This window comes from Haplochromis burtoni, unplaced genomic scaffold, assembly GCF_018398535.1.
Source record: "Haplochromis burtoni strain Fernald_Lab_line unplaced genomic scaffold, NCSU_Asbu1 Contig_37, whole genome shotgun sequence".
NCBI lineage: Eukaryota > Metazoa > Chordata > Actinopteri > Cichliformes > Cichlidae > Haplochromis > Haplochromis burtoni.
The window spans coordinates 2,286,532-2,303,166 of NW_024582398.1; the positions used below are offsets into that span (position 1 = coordinate 2,286,532).

At 43.7% G+C, this 16,635-nt stretch overlaps 1 protein-coding gene across 7 annotated transcripts in view; it reads right to left on the reverse strand.

Moving 5' to 3' along the window:
• Positions 1 to 16,635, reverse strand: part of ctbp2l (C-terminal binding protein 2, like) — a 94,441-nt gene that overhangs the window by 37,275 nt on the left and 40,531 nt on the right. For 2 of the 7 annotated variants that reach the window (XM_005919515.3, XM_005919516.3), the window contains one exon: positions 16,222 to 16,440. In XM_005919515.3, the coding sequence (XP_005919577.1) occupies positions 16,222 to 16,291 (70 nt within the window). In that variant the 5' untranslated portion in view covers positions 16,292 to 16,440. Of the gene's footprint in view, positions 1 to 2,059; positions 4,366 to 4,416; positions 6,560 to 11,415; positions 11,492 to 16,221; positions 16,441 to 16,635 lie in introns of those variants that run through there. The other 5 variants (XM_005919512.3, XM_005919513.3, XM_042219746.1 and 2 more) reach the window with 4 other exon arrangements.

Sequence of the window (16,635 nt, forward strand, 5' to 3'; positions counted from 1 at the left end):
TTTTTTTCCCTCTCTGAAATAAATACTGAAGTGGAAAAATAGATTTGTCGTATTTCCTCGGGGATACAAACAATACGGATTTTTAATGGAGATGGAGCAGCAGACAGTTCATGTAACATCTACCAGGTTTTAAAGGAAACTGGAGATACATGACAGAGAGACTGCAAACAGGCAAGTGTCTAAGAATCCCAAAGTTACTGTGAAGCACACGGGGTAGGAAAGTTTCTTACCGATTACCACCGATCATGTGTTTTACTTACTACAGAACAAATTGTCCAAATGTTATGAGTTCATTCAGTTTGTTGCACAATTATTTTCAATAAAATTACAGGTAATAAGCACAAAGGCTACAATTACTACACATTTACTCTTTTATGTGAACAAAAAAGGGAAAAAAATAAGAGTTAGCACTGAATAAGTTGCTCTGCAGCTTTAAAGTAGTGAGGGTTTTGCATGTGCATGATTATAAGGCATTAATACAATAGCACATATAGATGCTTATTACAGCTCCACATAATAACTCCATACCGACGATGTGTGAGCTGAACCCTCTTGTCTGTCTCCCTTCATTCATATCAGTGGGATTAGCGAGGATGACACAGACTGTCAGCAACACGTGATGCTTGTATAGTAGCATGCACAAACACATACATGTGGACAGCAGGCTTCCACCTCTCTAATTCTGCGCCTATTCCTGCCTTAAGCTATTAGCCCTCCACAATAATAATGTGTAACCCATAATTGCATTAAGAACAAGTAAGGAAAGGGTAAACATGCAGTTCAGCCAGGAAGTATTAGGAAAGTTATTTTTGTGTTGCCTTAACACCGCAGGGCATTTGAATTTAAAGAAAACGGAGCCTGGATCATACATGTTTGCACATACACATACACATCAGAAAAACAGACGTTTTCAGCTGTGCTCCAGTAGCTCGTGATGTGCCTAGTTTTTAAGTTAGCTGAATTTTTTTTTTTAAAGCAGAGCTAAAACAATTCTACTGCAACACTTCCTGACGGCACTTTATATGTATAGTAGATAGTGCTAGTCAAAGGAAGAGAGAGACAAATAGAGGAAACTTAAGGTCTTGTCTCTGTGTCCTGCTGTCAGCTTCATCACATTCAGCCATCCTGATGAAAATGAGCACTTCCTGCTGTTGAGAGACGGGCATCTGTTGTCTGTGTGCATGTGTGGCAGCATGGTGGATTGTGCCAACTTCGTTCATTGTTCCACCAGCGCGCACACACACAGCAATATATCGTAATGCATGAATATCTGGAGTTATGCATGTGTGACCATGTTAGCTATAAATCAAAGCGCTTTGCTCCCATAGAATCAAAACCAGAGTGGCTACGCAGGAAGACAGACGCTACCTTGTTGCTAAAGCATTCGCAAGTACTAGTCTAGGGCCAAAATGACACACAGGGAGTGGTTTCTTTCCACCTAGCTAGGGGGAAAAACATGTACGAGTGCACAGTGAAATCAACGTCAGACACCTGAACACAAAGCAGTTTAGCCAAGGACAGCTGAGTGCACATTAGGCATGCATCCTCGTGAATGTCCTTCCAAACACAGGCAGGGAAATTAAAATCCCATTCAGGCCCCCCATGGGAACAATGCACTGGAAGGTTGCATAACTGTCAGCCACAAACAGCAATGGTTTCCTCTCAGAGGCAAAAAAAAGTGATCTGCTGTGTTTTGACTACAACCTGGGCACCGAGTGTGTCACCAAGAGAACAGACTTATTCAGGTAAACACATCAACTGACACATCCCATATGGCTATGAGGCGCTGCTGCCAAGTTCTGGTCTCACTCCTCCCTGTAAGTTACAAGCTCTGCTCCCAAAATATACCCCGTCTCCTCCCCACACTGCCTGCTAATTCTCCAGCCCAGAAAAGTACAGCTGAAGATGTTCTGCGGATTATCTCCACAAGGAAACCACGTGCAAGTGTCCACCTTTGTTAATCTACTGAGCACGCACACAATTCAGGCTACAAGCCAATCGCACATACAGCCAGGGAAATGGCTCTTCTGCTTCACGTGACACTGAAAGTTTCACCCACCTGTGCCGCTCTGTGGGATGCCACTGACGGACAACTCCATGGCCAATGCAAGTGCTTCGAGGCCCTCTCCCTACTTAAGGTTGAAGGAAATGGTGCAACAGAGCTTGACTCAACCGTTTAATGCCATTATTAACACTACTTACAGCTTTAGCCAACCAAGACAGCGCCCAGCGGAGAGGAGGCAGGGCCCTCCCACCTGCACCTACATCTACTTAAATATTTTAAGAAAGCACCGATTTCACTTCTGCTCACGTCTTTGTTTTTACAACTCTCCTTGGAGAATAAATTTGAATTTAATGGTATGATAATGTAGATGCCTTGACGCTATGTGTAAACGTCCACTTTAATGTGAGACGATGAAAAGGACCGTGCTTTGTATTGGGAGGATTTATTCAGGACGTGTAAAAGGAATTACATGTCAACTTTTCATCAATATGCATGTTTTAACATAAAACGCCATGCATGTAATGCGAGAGGCTCTTCACAGATATACAAGCGCCTCTGCAGAAAAATGACTAGCAATTTCTTGAGATGTACACTGCTCAGGGGGAGCGGGTGGGTAAAAGAAATGATTTCATTTAGTGGCCTACACAGTCTTATTGTTTTCACTCAATTATCTCTGCAAAAAAGTAACACGTGTAAAAAAAACTAAATGTGTAACACTGAATGCGGAGCTCCACTTTCCCGTTTCCTTAAATGTGAAGATTATCTGCCTCTGATTACCACTGAAACCTATGTTGCCTGGCAACACACAATTAAGAAGTACGCTTTCCGATCAGCAGCAAGGGCCGCCCATTATCAGATGAAGTTAGTGAAGCAACAAATGTCAGCACCATGCAAATGAGTTTGTTTGCTAAAAGTGTTATGGGTACGTTCGGCCGTCGCCGTGACCTTGGAGAGACGCGTACATTTCCGCGAAACTGCGAGAGGAACCCTCCTGCCTATCCCACATCTCCTTCTCCCTCTTCTGATTCTCACACCTCGCTTCTTATTTCCTTGACAACACATGAAGGGAAGCCACTTCATAAAAGTCATTACTCTATAACAAGTGCAGCGGCCCACAGACCCATTAGAGAGGCCGGCAAGATACAGGGTTACACGGCCTCAAACAAGGTTAAAAGATTTAATTCCTCCCTAAGCTCATCAGCTCTCATCAGCCGGGAAATATATCAACTAGTTAGAAGGAGAAATCAAAATAAGCTGAGATGATGCCTCATTGGAGAATTCACTTGCAGTATCTGGACATAAAACGCTACCTCACTACTTGTGTTAGCCTTGTTTGAGGCCCATTAATAACTGTATTTCCGCAGATCTAAATATAAAAGCACACTTAGGAAAGCTCCAAAAACATATTAATTTAGTAGTTATTTCCTTAATGGCTCTGTCACTATGAAAAAAGCTATAATGAAATTTCAAAGTGAACATCAACTGGTGTTTATTAGCAGTGATTTTACAATCTAAACTGTATACTGCTTCTTGGAACATGTTGGAAAACGTGTACAATGCAGATCAGTGGACATTTACTTAATAAACTCAATATATTAGTTAAATTTGAGTTTATAACAAAAGAAACACTCTTTTAGTTGCGCTGCACTGGAAGCAGGATTTGAGTGGAAGCGTGGAGTCTATAAAAAACAGTTACCTCCTATAGTCGACGCAAATATACATCCAATTAGTGTAATTGGATTTGAGGCGGTTAAGCCCCAGATTAGGAGAGAGTGCAGCGTAAAATAGAATGACAGTAGCTCTGTATCAAGGAAATAAACTTTTACATATAAGACAAGCTTAACATTGATGCAATTCTGTCACTTAACTCACTCTGTCTAATATCTTACACTTAAATAATCAAAAGTGTTTAAAATGTGCTTTCTAACTTCACCAAATCAAGTGCAGGCAACCTTGAAAAGCAAAACGGAGCTGCAAACCACTCCAAAAGCACATTCGTGCCTGAAAATAATTCTGACCAACAATTTTAAAAAGAAATAGATGGAAAAAATGTTGACCTCAATAAAAGCAGTGCTGCTCAAAAGAAATATTTCAACTTGATGATGAGACAGGATCCCCTCTGGCAAATGACACAACTCTCTTGCAATACATGTATAAATAGTTGCGTAATTCAAAAAAGAAGACCCCTCCGAGCAAAGCTACTTAACTTGTCAGATGCAGCTTGCATGCTACTCCTCCATTCAAAAACACTGTCAGTGTGATTTTTTTCCTAGTATGCCAAAATCCATGTCAAAATATGTAGAACTAATATACAGAAGAAAATTATTACCAACTTACAAAAAAAAAGGTTATTCAGCAATAAGGATGGAAGGTTTGCATAAATTAATGAGAAAAGTGAGGTTGGACATTACTTGTGTCAGGCGTAGTGACCATGGTTGAGACTATGACAGGTGGACCGGTGCGGCGTCCCACCATCTTGTTGTTGTTAAGGTTTTGCGCTTGAAGAGTGGTGGCAGAGCTGACGGGAACTATGGTACTCTCAGGAGCAGCATTGATCCCCTTGCGGAGAAGTTGTGGGCTGTGAAGGGGGCTTGCTGCTCCTACAGGTGATGCTGGGGGAAAGTTGGGGGCTCTCTTCATCAGTTCCATCGGGGAATAGGAGCCAGAGAAGGTTTTAGGTGCAGCTCCAGGGGTGCCTGGAGCAGGTGGAGGCTGGTTTCCGAGAGCAGACATGGCAAGACCGGTGTGGGCATTATACATGGAGAAGGGTCTTCCCTGAGTCACAGCACTGCTATATCCTCCAGGGCTGACTGGAAAAGCTCCAGGTGCCAGCGGCCGTGCTCCTGGGTAGGTGGTGGTTTCCAGGAGATGTTGGGAGGGTGCGCTGCTCGGTCTTCTACCCAGAAATTCTCCCATTCTAGGGGAAACTGTCTGGACAGTGGTGGGAGGTTGCTGCATCAGGTTGGGGTCCATAGTCAAACCCTGGGGCTGCACGTAGAGGTCATTGCGATGGCTGAAGCTATTAGATCGGGCACGTGTTGCCGTCCCACCTGTCTTGCAACTGAGCACCACTCGTGACAGAACACGGGCCTGGGCCAAATTAGGGGCCACAGATCTAACATCATGGTCCTCCATCATCCCCAGTGTGGAAAGGGAATCAAAGCCATGTTGCAGCAGAAGTGTAATTGTGCTTTCAGCCAAGCCTTCCCCTCTTAAGAAAGCCAAGAAAGCAGGGTCCACCATCTTCTTAGGGTCTGCAGCACTGGGTTGGTGAGGAGGCAAGGTGGAGACCATTCCAGCTGTGGCAGCCACCATGGCTGAGCTGGGGTCATAGTTTGGATCATAAGGCAGCCTCTGGGAGGCTACAGCTCCGTAAGCCCTGGGGAAAGCTGCGTCCATTCCCTGAGAAGCTGGATCCACCAATGAACTGGTGGCAGCTGGCTGAAGGGGATCCAGGCGCAAGCTGTTGATACTGTTGTAAGTTTGACGAGCAGACAGCGGTTCAGCAGCGTAAACAGGAAGCGGGGGCTGAGCCCCGAAGATCGCAGTAGCGGGAGAGCTGCCACCAATACGCTGGACGTCTGGGATCATCTTAGATCCCAGAGTTTCCCTGTACAAACGGCTCAGCTCATGAAGCGGAGGGGGAGGTGGTGGCGGAGGAGGCGGGGGAGGAGGGGGAGGAGGAAGAGGCGCGGGTGTAGGTGTAGAAGCAGAGGCCAGTAAAGAGGGTGTGGCTCTTGCTTGTCCTTGATCCCAGGAAGACCTAACCCCCCCAACGCTGGGCCCATAATGCAAGGCTGATCTGGTGAGCAAGTGCTGGTTATCCCTGTAAAACCCAGACTCCTTAGGTGGATGACCAGATAAGGTGGCGTCAGTGAGGTAATAATCCTGAGGTGGTGCTGAGGCCCGGCCTGCCATTAGCTCCTTGAGGTAGAGACTGCTGCTTAGGTCAGGTACAGAGGTATTCTTCAGTGGTGGCTGCCCATGCTGGTCCTGCTGGATCTGTCTGTATAGAGAGGAGTGGAGGACTGGATCCCGTTTTTCCCCAAGATCTAGGTGACCGTGAAACCAAACGTCTCCGTCTTCCCCACACAGTGCAGAAGAATTTCTACACCCTGCAATGTTACCGCAGTAGTGACAGCGACTTGCAGCCCTATCGTTCTGGCCTTCACTCCATTCAGGACCACGCTGGCTCAGAGAGCCACCAAAATACGACTGTTCACTTGAGTTAGGCATCAGTGAAGACAATAAAGAGGGCAGCTATAAAGGCGGAAAATAGAGCCAGGTGTTGTATTTCAACTCTCCAGTTACACTCAGCCCCAATCAAAAGAGAGGAACAGAGAGGAAAAAAGGAAAGGTGAAGCAGGAGGTACCCTTTTACCTGATGTGCAACCAAAAGCCCCCCTCCCCTCCCCTCACTTCTCAGTCTATGCTATCATGTAGCTCCCTGCTGGCAACCTATTTAAATAATTCAGTCCTGGAAACATGAGAAATCTGTGGGGAGAGAGGCCCAACATGATAAAAACACAGAAAGAATACAAACACACAGAAAATTAACACACCTTTAGGTTGCAGCTCTGCTCCATTCTACTGCAGAGGTCATGCTTGTACTGGGTATCACGGTTACTTTCCAAGCTAAGACTGAGGGTGAGAAATTGGGGTTAAAAAACACATGCTGGACAATGGCAGCAGAATGGAGGAGGGGACAAGGCGAACTAATCCACTGGGGGTTGATGCACGCCATTGGCAGGCGTAGTCTTCTTGTCCACTGCGTTTGCCACAAGGGGATTAGCATCAAACTAAAACCTGCTTAAATCCACTGCCCCTTGTGACATCACTTGAACTAGATAGTATACACAGCCAACATACTGCTGATACCTCTGGATGTGTTTATAGAGAGTAAAGCTCGAGTGTTTACCGCTCACCTCTCCATTGGCTTGCAGCCGGTATCCCTCTGGGCATTAATGGATCTTCCCAGAGGGACAGAGGAGGTTGGGGATTGACATGGTGTATTTCCCTTAAGAGAGGGGGAGGAGATGGTTACAGTGTCCAGTCACACAAGTACTACTGTGGGCCACATTTTATTTAGTGACTGGTAGAAAACGACAGGACACCACTGGGCAAGTTGACATATATGAATGCCTATAATCAGCCGTGTTCTAATGATTGTTTTCGTCATGACTGATTTATACTACGATGAGTAGTGTCTATATGGTCCTTGTAATGCATGATCCTAGAGACACCTACTGCAGTAGGCTGGTGTGTCAACATAATAGTATTTCAACTGTGCACAAGGCACTGAAAGAACATTACAGGTGTGTAGCAGAAATCTAAATACGTGTGAACTGAATTAGTGCATTATTACATGGTACTAAGCCACTATATCTATCAGTTTGTCAGCAGGCATTCTGGTCGATGTGAGCCATCACAATATCATCTGTGCGCGTCATTTTTATCCACTCACAGAACTTACACTTTGCTACTGCACACCAGATGCGCAGCAGAGCAGATGTGGCTTATGAGATGTCACCATCAGCGAGATAACTGCCAGTGTTTACTTGCTGTGATAAGAGCAATGCAAACAGTGGCAGGAGGAGAAGAAAGGAGCTTTGATAAGTGTCTGATAGGAAAAAAGGCCGATAAAGTGAGAGGCTGCCAGTTTTGACTTTACCTCGAAAACAGATAATGTGAAATAGGACAAGGAAGGAAAGGAAGGGAAGATGACTGGACTATACCGAATAGATTGTCACATCTAAATGTCTATAGGATTGTTTCTGTTCTGCGTTTTACCCATCGATGAAATAGACACCTCGGGTTTAAAGGAATACCCTTTGCTGCAAGTCTCTAGTGACATCATCTGGATGCTTCTGAAGCTAAGACACTGAGACAGCGTGACTGAGACGGGCTAAATTTATTCCAGTTTAAGACTAACAAGAAACTGCTATAATGCTGTGTCTCTTTATGTTGTCCCACTACCTGTCAAACCGCAGAGCCAAATGCTAGAACCGCCTTGTTTTCGACTCCAGGCTTAAATGATGCAATAGTGATAAAATATCTAAACAAAACCAAAAAAACAACAAGAGATTTTTTAATTATGGAACATCTGAATCAGAGAGCATTAAGTAGGTCAAACAAAGAAGAAATCAGAACAGTTTTGTTTCTGCCTGCAGCTCTGTGCAGCGCATGATGTCGCACATCTGAAGAATGCTTTCTTTTATTAGAGGTAACCCATACCTAGCAATTTCCGTGCAGTGATTTCTCAGTCCTGTACTCTCAGGTCTGAGTCTCCCTGCGCCTTTTTGTCAACTGTAAAACACACCATTAATCACTGTGTTGTATCTCTCTGCGGCGATCGCAGACAATAACTTCTTTTAATAAGCCCCTTTCAGGGCTGTGTGTCACTCAGTTCCCGCTTCCTGACAAAATATTAATAACAATAATAAACATCTCAAGTACGGTCGGACTGGTGTTGCTTACAACGAAACAAGGACGTGGCTTATCATATCTCCCGCAATCTATTAGCAAAAGAAGCTGTGGTGGCAAATTCATCTTGTGCATTTTCCCTGACAAGCCTTTCTCTCACGAGAGTTGCTCCATAATTAAGTGAGCATACTACACTGCACTCATCAAGCAACAGGGATCCTGTGTTTGCTTGTATGAATAATACAATAAAGGGAAACTCCAAATTTAAACACTGGATATGTGGTGAACGGCATCAAAATTAATGCCAAAACCTCGGCTTGCTAGCTCACAGCCAGTCATGCGGCTCTGTGAAAGATCTCTAGGTACAATGTGTTGAACAGACGTCCAGCAACAGTCGTGCCTTTGGAGCAATCTGGCCATCTTTCTAGGGCACAGGACGCTAACGGCGGGACTTGGCAGGCAGTGCAGGCAGAGATAGCTGCAGAATGATTTAGATAGCTGCGACTCTACAACTGCTGATCCATTAAACTTTCATAGGGACTTCATAAATTAAAACCATGACTGGAAGAACTTGAAAATTCTACTCAATTACTGTGATTGTACAGTATATTAAAGTTTTAACGAGCCTCTGGGCCTTTTCTCACTCAAACACAAGTGCAGGCAGGAAGGAGGGGCGATGAGGAAAGAAAAACACATGGTACCAATTCTGGTCTGATGGCTTTCAGAGGGTTTACATCTGCTGTGTTATCAAGACGCTGTCCTCTGCCTCTTTACCACCTCGCATCTCTGCAGTGCACGGCTCAGCATGTTACAGATTTCAAGGATGGGAGGAACGCAGGGCAGAGAGAGAGCCGCTACAGGGCAAGACCTCAAGTAGACTTGGTGAAGCAACTGATTAGAGTTTTGTCTTCCATTTTAGCAGGTTGGTATTTTCCATCTTTGCCTTGTGCACAGCCCCACGCTCCGCCTGCCTATCATTATCAAGCCAGTGGCCCATACTGCATCACAGATGGGGCAGACAGAAGGGAGAGACGACAGCCCGCTTGCATTTTGGAGCTGCAGCTGAGTGAAAGAAGAGGGAGGGAAGGAGAGAGCAAGAGAGAGAGGAAAGGAGAGAAAATGTAATTTTTCTCTAAGTCGTTGGTGAAAAATGATTTGGAGTTCGGCTAAATGAAAGAGCGCTTTTTGTAGTTAAAAGCAGAGATGTGGGGGAAGGGTGGCAATATTCGTATGCGCTGAACGCTATAGAAGGCGAACGTTATTTATTTTCTGTAGTGTTAATGCCTAGTGTATAAAGGTCAGTACGTCTTCTGGCACTTTTTATTTAAGAATAGCCGCAATCTATGTTTCATCTCCCAAGATAAGCTAGACTACTCATTCATCAGTGTCTTAGACAAGCAGCTGCACGTAATCCTGATAAAACACCTATAAAGAAATATAATGCAACAGATTTCTTACCCTTAGTGATTAAAATTTTAGCTATAAAGCAAAAGGAGAAGGACATAAGAATTACAGCAATTTTCAGCCAGTGGATGTGTTGTCAGTGCTGCAAGTGATGCCAGTGCTAGCTAAAAGAGACTTCTGCGGTAAATCTTTGTCGAGCCTATAGCACCAACAGTTCACGACACCATTACCGGCATTCAGGACTTTGTGTGGTTTTTAATCTGTTAATTACCTCATGGTTGTGTCCCAGTGTTTTATATGTGGTACCAGCCACAATAGGAACAAATAAGATGCTTTTCCCTCCTGGGTCCTCCGCTCTTTTTTGGGGGTCATTCCCTTACGTACTTTCCAATAATTGCAATTTCTGCAATCCTTCTCCAGGACATATTTGAGTCCTTATATTGAGATAATCATTCCTGTTCTCTCACTGACAAATTCAAAAACTGCAGCAAAAAATTACTTGGAAATGCACAGAACGAATCGACGGTACTGAACAGGCCAGTCGAAGCAACATGTACTTACATTTCCAGGGAGGTGCATGCTACCATGTAGGATTTCAGAGATGTCTGCGATGTACCTACAGTGTAAATTCAACATTTAACAAATATAAATCCACTGACAGGCTCCAGCCTCGCTACAACCCTGAATTGGATAATGGGTAATGAATATGGACTATCCTGTTCAATTAATGTACTAAGTGAGAAACTATATAGCATATATACTGTACTACATGAAAGCATGCCACAGCTGTAGTCTAAAAGGAAACATATTCTAAGTTGAAAATTAATTTAGAGTAATCAACTGGCAATAAACTGGCAATAACATATAAGAAACGATTTTGACACCATTGCTGGGATGGCAGTCCTCAATCCTCAATGCTATAAATTCATTGATTCATTCATTATGAATCAGCCAACAGATATATTTTTAAACCTTTCATTTCAAGCTGTATTGATTGGGTTCTAGTTTAAAGAAAACGGCCGCAAAATAAGCTTCATTGAATAATCAGTTAAATAAAAGGTCACCAAAAATATAATTTTCTTAACTGGTGACTCTAAGCTTCTCTGAATCAGTAAAGCTGGTAAGAACACCCAAACAGCTAGTTACATGACTCACGTTATTTTTCCTCAAGTGCTCAATCCAGTTCAAAGTTCACACTAAACAGATTCACTATAACAGTTATAAGCAAATGCAATCAGAAACTAGAAAGAACAATTCTGCTTCTGTGTCTGCAGTACTACTTTTGTTTTGCATCTAATAAGGATAAATTATATTCCTAATTATTCCACCATAAAGTGCCATCATGTTGCACAACATGAATAAAATGCAGATGCTGATAAAAACATTATCTGACTAGATTAGAGCGGCACTAATCTAACCCAGAGGGAAAAGAGTAATGCAGTCTACAAGAAAAACAACAATCTTTGCAAAGAAAAAAAAATGGATCAGGAGCAAAACTGTCCTCCCTCCCAGCCACTCGGCCCAGTTGCTGCAGAATGATAAACATTGGTTCAGCTCAAATTAAGCCGAGAACATGAAAGGACCTGAGGCTGGGAGGAACATGGGCCGTGGCAGATCACTCCTCATCTCTTCAGATGACAGAAATGAATCTCTCCACCCCTGAGAGAGAAAGAAACAGAACAAGAGAAAGAGTGAGAAAGAGAGATAGAAAGCATCTCTCTATTTCTCATAAAGCCGAATTAAGGCTGATGCTTCCCAGCAGCTGCTTTGATTGAGCTAACTAGCAGCTTTTGATAAAACATTTGCAACCAGCTCCCTGCCTTCTTATTTGCAGACAGGCCAGATTATGCTAAATACATATCAAGGACTTTAATGGCTTAATCAGCCTTGTCATCTAGCCACCGGGTTTTCAGAGATACAGCATATGTGATCCCACTGCCATAAATGCTAATATAAAGACAGCCAGGATGAACAATTTGGGAAATGCTATAATATAAAAAAAATTAAATACAATTTGCACCTTGCGTGGCAACGAGAGCTGACTTGGATATGACAAGAGGTGTATTTTAATGTTGGGAAAACAATGGAAACAAAGGCAAAGGCTCTGTTGGACAGTGCAGAGAGAGTGTAGTCTCAGCAGACGTTTTCCAAAGAGGACGTTCCAGATTTTCACTTGAAAGAGATTGAGAAGAGACAGCGCAAATCATGGCTTCATCTGGTCTGTATCTGTTTGCCAACTGCGAGTCTGGTTGAAGTGTGAACCTGGATTAAGATGAGTTACTCCAGACAGTAGCCAAATAGGCCCTGTGAGGCTTTTACCTGCGTGTGAAACCAAAAGCAGCAGATCGCTTCATGTACGCTTTCTCCTTGCTCAGAGACAATCGCCATAGCAGCCTTATCACTCCACTACATGCAATCAGTGGGACAACTCGGCCTGGTCACTGGCTCGTGAACAAATCACAAGCTGTCTTCCCCCCCCCCCCTTTATGCCCTCACAATAGCAACCAGGGGACTGATGCACTGATCCTGTATGACGGCCATCTGGAGATCTTGTGTGAGTTTTCACGCCGGCGTGCTTGTGTTTGCGAGTGTGCGAGAAGGAACGTCGGCAGGTAAGCTCACCATGAAGCAGCTCTGCATGCATCACAGCAACACCTGTTACCGTCTCTCTATGCGTCTCCTGTGGGCTTTGCGCTCAAGCCAAGCAGACAAACTGTTGTTCCCTCAGGAATGACTAACTACCTCAGCTGTCTGATTCATGCAAATTCAGCAGCTGGATCTAGACTGCAATGGTAATCAGGAAGTTATTTCAACCAATAGAAAAAAATCCTCCTGTTACTTACGACTCACCTTTAAGGTCAGGTGATTGTTAAAGAACTATTATTCAATTTTTTTTTTTTTTTTGGGGGGGGAACTTTTATAAAGAAATCTCCTTGTTGTGCTGTGTATTATAAAATTTATTTGTAATTATAGCCCATAAAAAAAACTTTAAGGAAATCTTGGAAATTTCATTGCTTCATTCATTTATTAGTTAGAGTTAAAGATTCATAAGGCTGTCATGTTGGTTTGCTGAGCAGCACTAAGAAAACTGCTATCACTGCTTTGTCCAAAGGAAACAGCTTGTGATCAGCAGCAATCCTAGGTAGTGAAAAACCTCCATGTTAAAACAACAGTTCAGCAGGGGGTTATGTACTGTATTGTTTCTTGGCTGGGACAAGTGACTTCCTGGAGTCTTTGCATGTTGACTGGCAAATAGTCCTGGCCAAGAAATCTCCGCAAGTTTTACAGGTGGTGAAAGTTGATTTGGGCAAAGCAAAAGCAGCTTTTCCCCCTTTCCAATCTTTATGCTTAGCTAAGCTATCCAGCTTCTGGGGGCAGCTTCCCAGTTTGGATTTTGGAAGGCAGAGACTCCCTCTCCACCTTCCCTTATCCCTTAAGAATGCTGCTTCAGGCATGTATTTATATGCCACCACTGCTTGTCATTACATTTTGTCTTCTCTCTCCTAAAGTTAGTTTTTTTTTTTGTCTCAGTCTCTATTTGTTCTCCCTTTCCCCCCACTTCTCTTTCTGCTTAACCCCCCATTCAGCCATGGCAGATGATGGCCCCGTTGAGCTTGGTTCTGCTGTTTAAATAAAGCATGTGGTAAAGCATGTGGCATGTGGTATGAATCTTCTCATGTAACTCTGAGTGCAAAGGGAATAAACTTGCTATTGACACCTCCCCCCCACCAAAAAAACAAAAATATAAATGAATTAAAATGATTTGCCTGTTCTCCAATTCAAGGTCATCTTCTTGGGCAGCACTGCACCATGTATAACGTTGATGCTTTTGGGGTGATCGTGGCTCAAGAGTTGGGAGTTCGCCTTGTAATTGGAAGGCTGCCGGTTCGAGCCCCGGCTTGGACAGTCTCGGTCGTTGTGTCCCTGGGCGAGACGCTTCACCCGTTGCCTACTGGTGGTGGTCAGAGGGCCCGGTGGCGCCAGTGTCTGGCAGCCTCGCCTCTGTCAGTGCGCCCCAGGGTGGCTGTGGCTACAATGTACAATCACCAGTGTGTGAATGTATGGGTGGATGACTGGATGTGTAAAGAGCTTTGGGGTCCTTAGGGACTAGAAAAGCGCTATATAAATACAGGCATTTACCATTTTACCCTGCTATTTTCAGATCTCCCTGTGAAAGTCCCCTATTAAACACTTTTCACTTCTCTGTCAGGGATTTCATCATGGATCTACAACTTGCGCACAACACAACAGACATCAACGTCTGGGTAAAACTAACCCACCTGTCACGTCAGGGATCATCACTGGTGATCAGCGCTGGTTCTCCTGCTACAACCAAACAGCAGACTTCTTTACTAGAAAAGCCGGATATCTGGTGCATAAGATTAAAAGCACAGCCGGGAGCGTGCTTATTAAGACATGCACTGTTATTTCATCCCCCAGGGTCAAACGGTCAATATGGAGTTCTACCCAAAGGACTGAGTTATTTTCTATCGGGTGCTTTGAAAAACACAGTATTGTAGCCAAAAAATACCTTTGCTCATCAGCTGCCTTATATATCAGATATGCCTCCCTGTGACTGTCTTTTCCCAAAAATAAAAATTCAAGTTTGACGCCCCAGGTTTTAACACGCTAAAGGAGGTCCAGAGTGTGAGTGGTCAGCAGCTGTAGTGGAAGTGGGCAAGCACTGCCCTAAGAGCAATTAGCCAAATTTAAGTCAGGTGTTGTGTAGTCAAAAAACGTTATGATTGCACCTCATGGCATTTAAAATGTTGTTTTAAAACTCAGGTTCTCCCTATTTCTTTCTCTCTCATTAAATTTTAGCTGTCAAGATAATACAGAACTGCATACCTGTTAGTGTAGTCAAAGCTATAAAAACAATACTATTATTATTAAACTTGTAAAACTGACTAAATAAATAATGAAGGGGTTGATTTCGTGATGACTAGTTATTCAGACAACTTTTTTTTTTTTTTCCAAAAAAAGGCTTGATTACACTCGAGAAATGCTGAACTTAAAGATTTGCTTTTATTGGTTCAGGGTTGTAAGGTAATTTCCTAACGCCAGTATATATTTCCAAATGCTACATCACAGACAAGGTTTCTTGGTCCTGACTATATGCTGGAAGTGTGGCATATGTCCTTCATTTCATGTGCATAAAGCTGAGGTGGTTACATCATGCTGCAAAACAAATATACTGGCACTGGGGGTAATGGTGCGTCTAGCTTCATTTTCCAGCACTGCAGTCATGTCTGCCTCTCTCTGCGCTGGCTCCAGGAGGGCCTAGCAGCTTAACAAGCCTCTTGGGGACCCAGACAGCAGAGAGGAGATGATTTTACCTCAGGACACAGTCTGACAGACCCATACGCACAAACACGCATGCACACACACATACACACAACACAAAACACACGCTGGGCAGTCAAACAAGTGGATTTAAAAATGCACATTCACGAGGCTTCAGATACAGTTTATACACCCACACAAAAACTCATATTCCTTGTTGCCTAGGCTTACTTTGTAGCTATGCGTGCAGCAGGGGGTTCCTCTTGTATGTTCAGGCCTTTCAATACAACACCACAGCTCTATAATCCACCACCTAAAGCTTAATAATCACTGCAGTTCATGCTGTAAAATTGGCTGCTTTTTAACAGGCGTGACAAGATGGAAACCATTCAATCCCCTGCGGTAATCTAACTTGAGTTCAGATGTTTAGAGATTCTCCTTAACCATAAGTCACATAACAGACACTCCTACACAAACCAACCACAGCTCGCAGAGAGGCCAGAGTAAAGCAGTAATTTCATTTACATCCACTGGATGAATGTTTGCTGCTGAGGTCAACATTCATAGACTGGTTACTGTAGTATCTGACATGTGCGGCGTGCAAGCAGAAAATTATAGCAATCAATAGGCACTGATCGCCGATAGGTGCTAGGGTTTTGCTAAGAACAGCAAGATTAGGTGGTCAATGAAGACAGAAGGAAAAACATAAAAGTGAGGATTTATTTTCCAAAGGAAAGCAACAAGGAGATGCACTTAGCAAGAATTTCATTCTCTGCAGGTCAAAAGAAATGCAGATTTTGAGGTTAAACCCAGGCTAAACCTGTATTCTAAAAATGCTCACTTTTGACCAAATTGAGGTCACTTTAAACCTCAATATGTAGACCATCAAACCAGGATTTTGGTTCAGCGCAGCTCCAAATATAAAGAATCATCATCACACCCAGTTGACACCCAGTCAAAGTTAATTTACAGCAAAATCTGGAGGCCTGCTTGTACGTACTGAAAGTAGCTCTTGAAACAACAAAAACTGGCGCGAAGGTAGAGAGAAGAGCAGTGCAGGAAAATGTGAGTCGGGAGTGCAAAAAAAGTTTAAGATGGGTACATACACAAAACTTTACCTTCACAGATTCGGTCCAGTCGCTGTCTCTTCACTTTGTGTTTGTCAGTCAGGGACATGGCGTCAAACGCGGCACAGCACAGGACGGCAGGGCTCGGCTCCGCACAGCAGGGTATCTCTCCTCCTGAGCCACCAATACTGACAAGGTTCAGACTCCTAGTGCACTGTCAGCACTACTCCCCGGGGCATACCGCCTCGGCACATACACCTACACAAAAGGCACAAACACAAAGAAACTTGGCTTAAAGCAACGCGGGCGCACACAGACACACACACACGTAGTTACTGTATATACACACATCATTGATGTAAAAGCACCAAAAAAATCTCTGACACAGGAATGCATTAAAGAGTCCTTGACTACAAAGTCCCACAGCCTCTTCTTCACAAAGAGTCTGGGAAG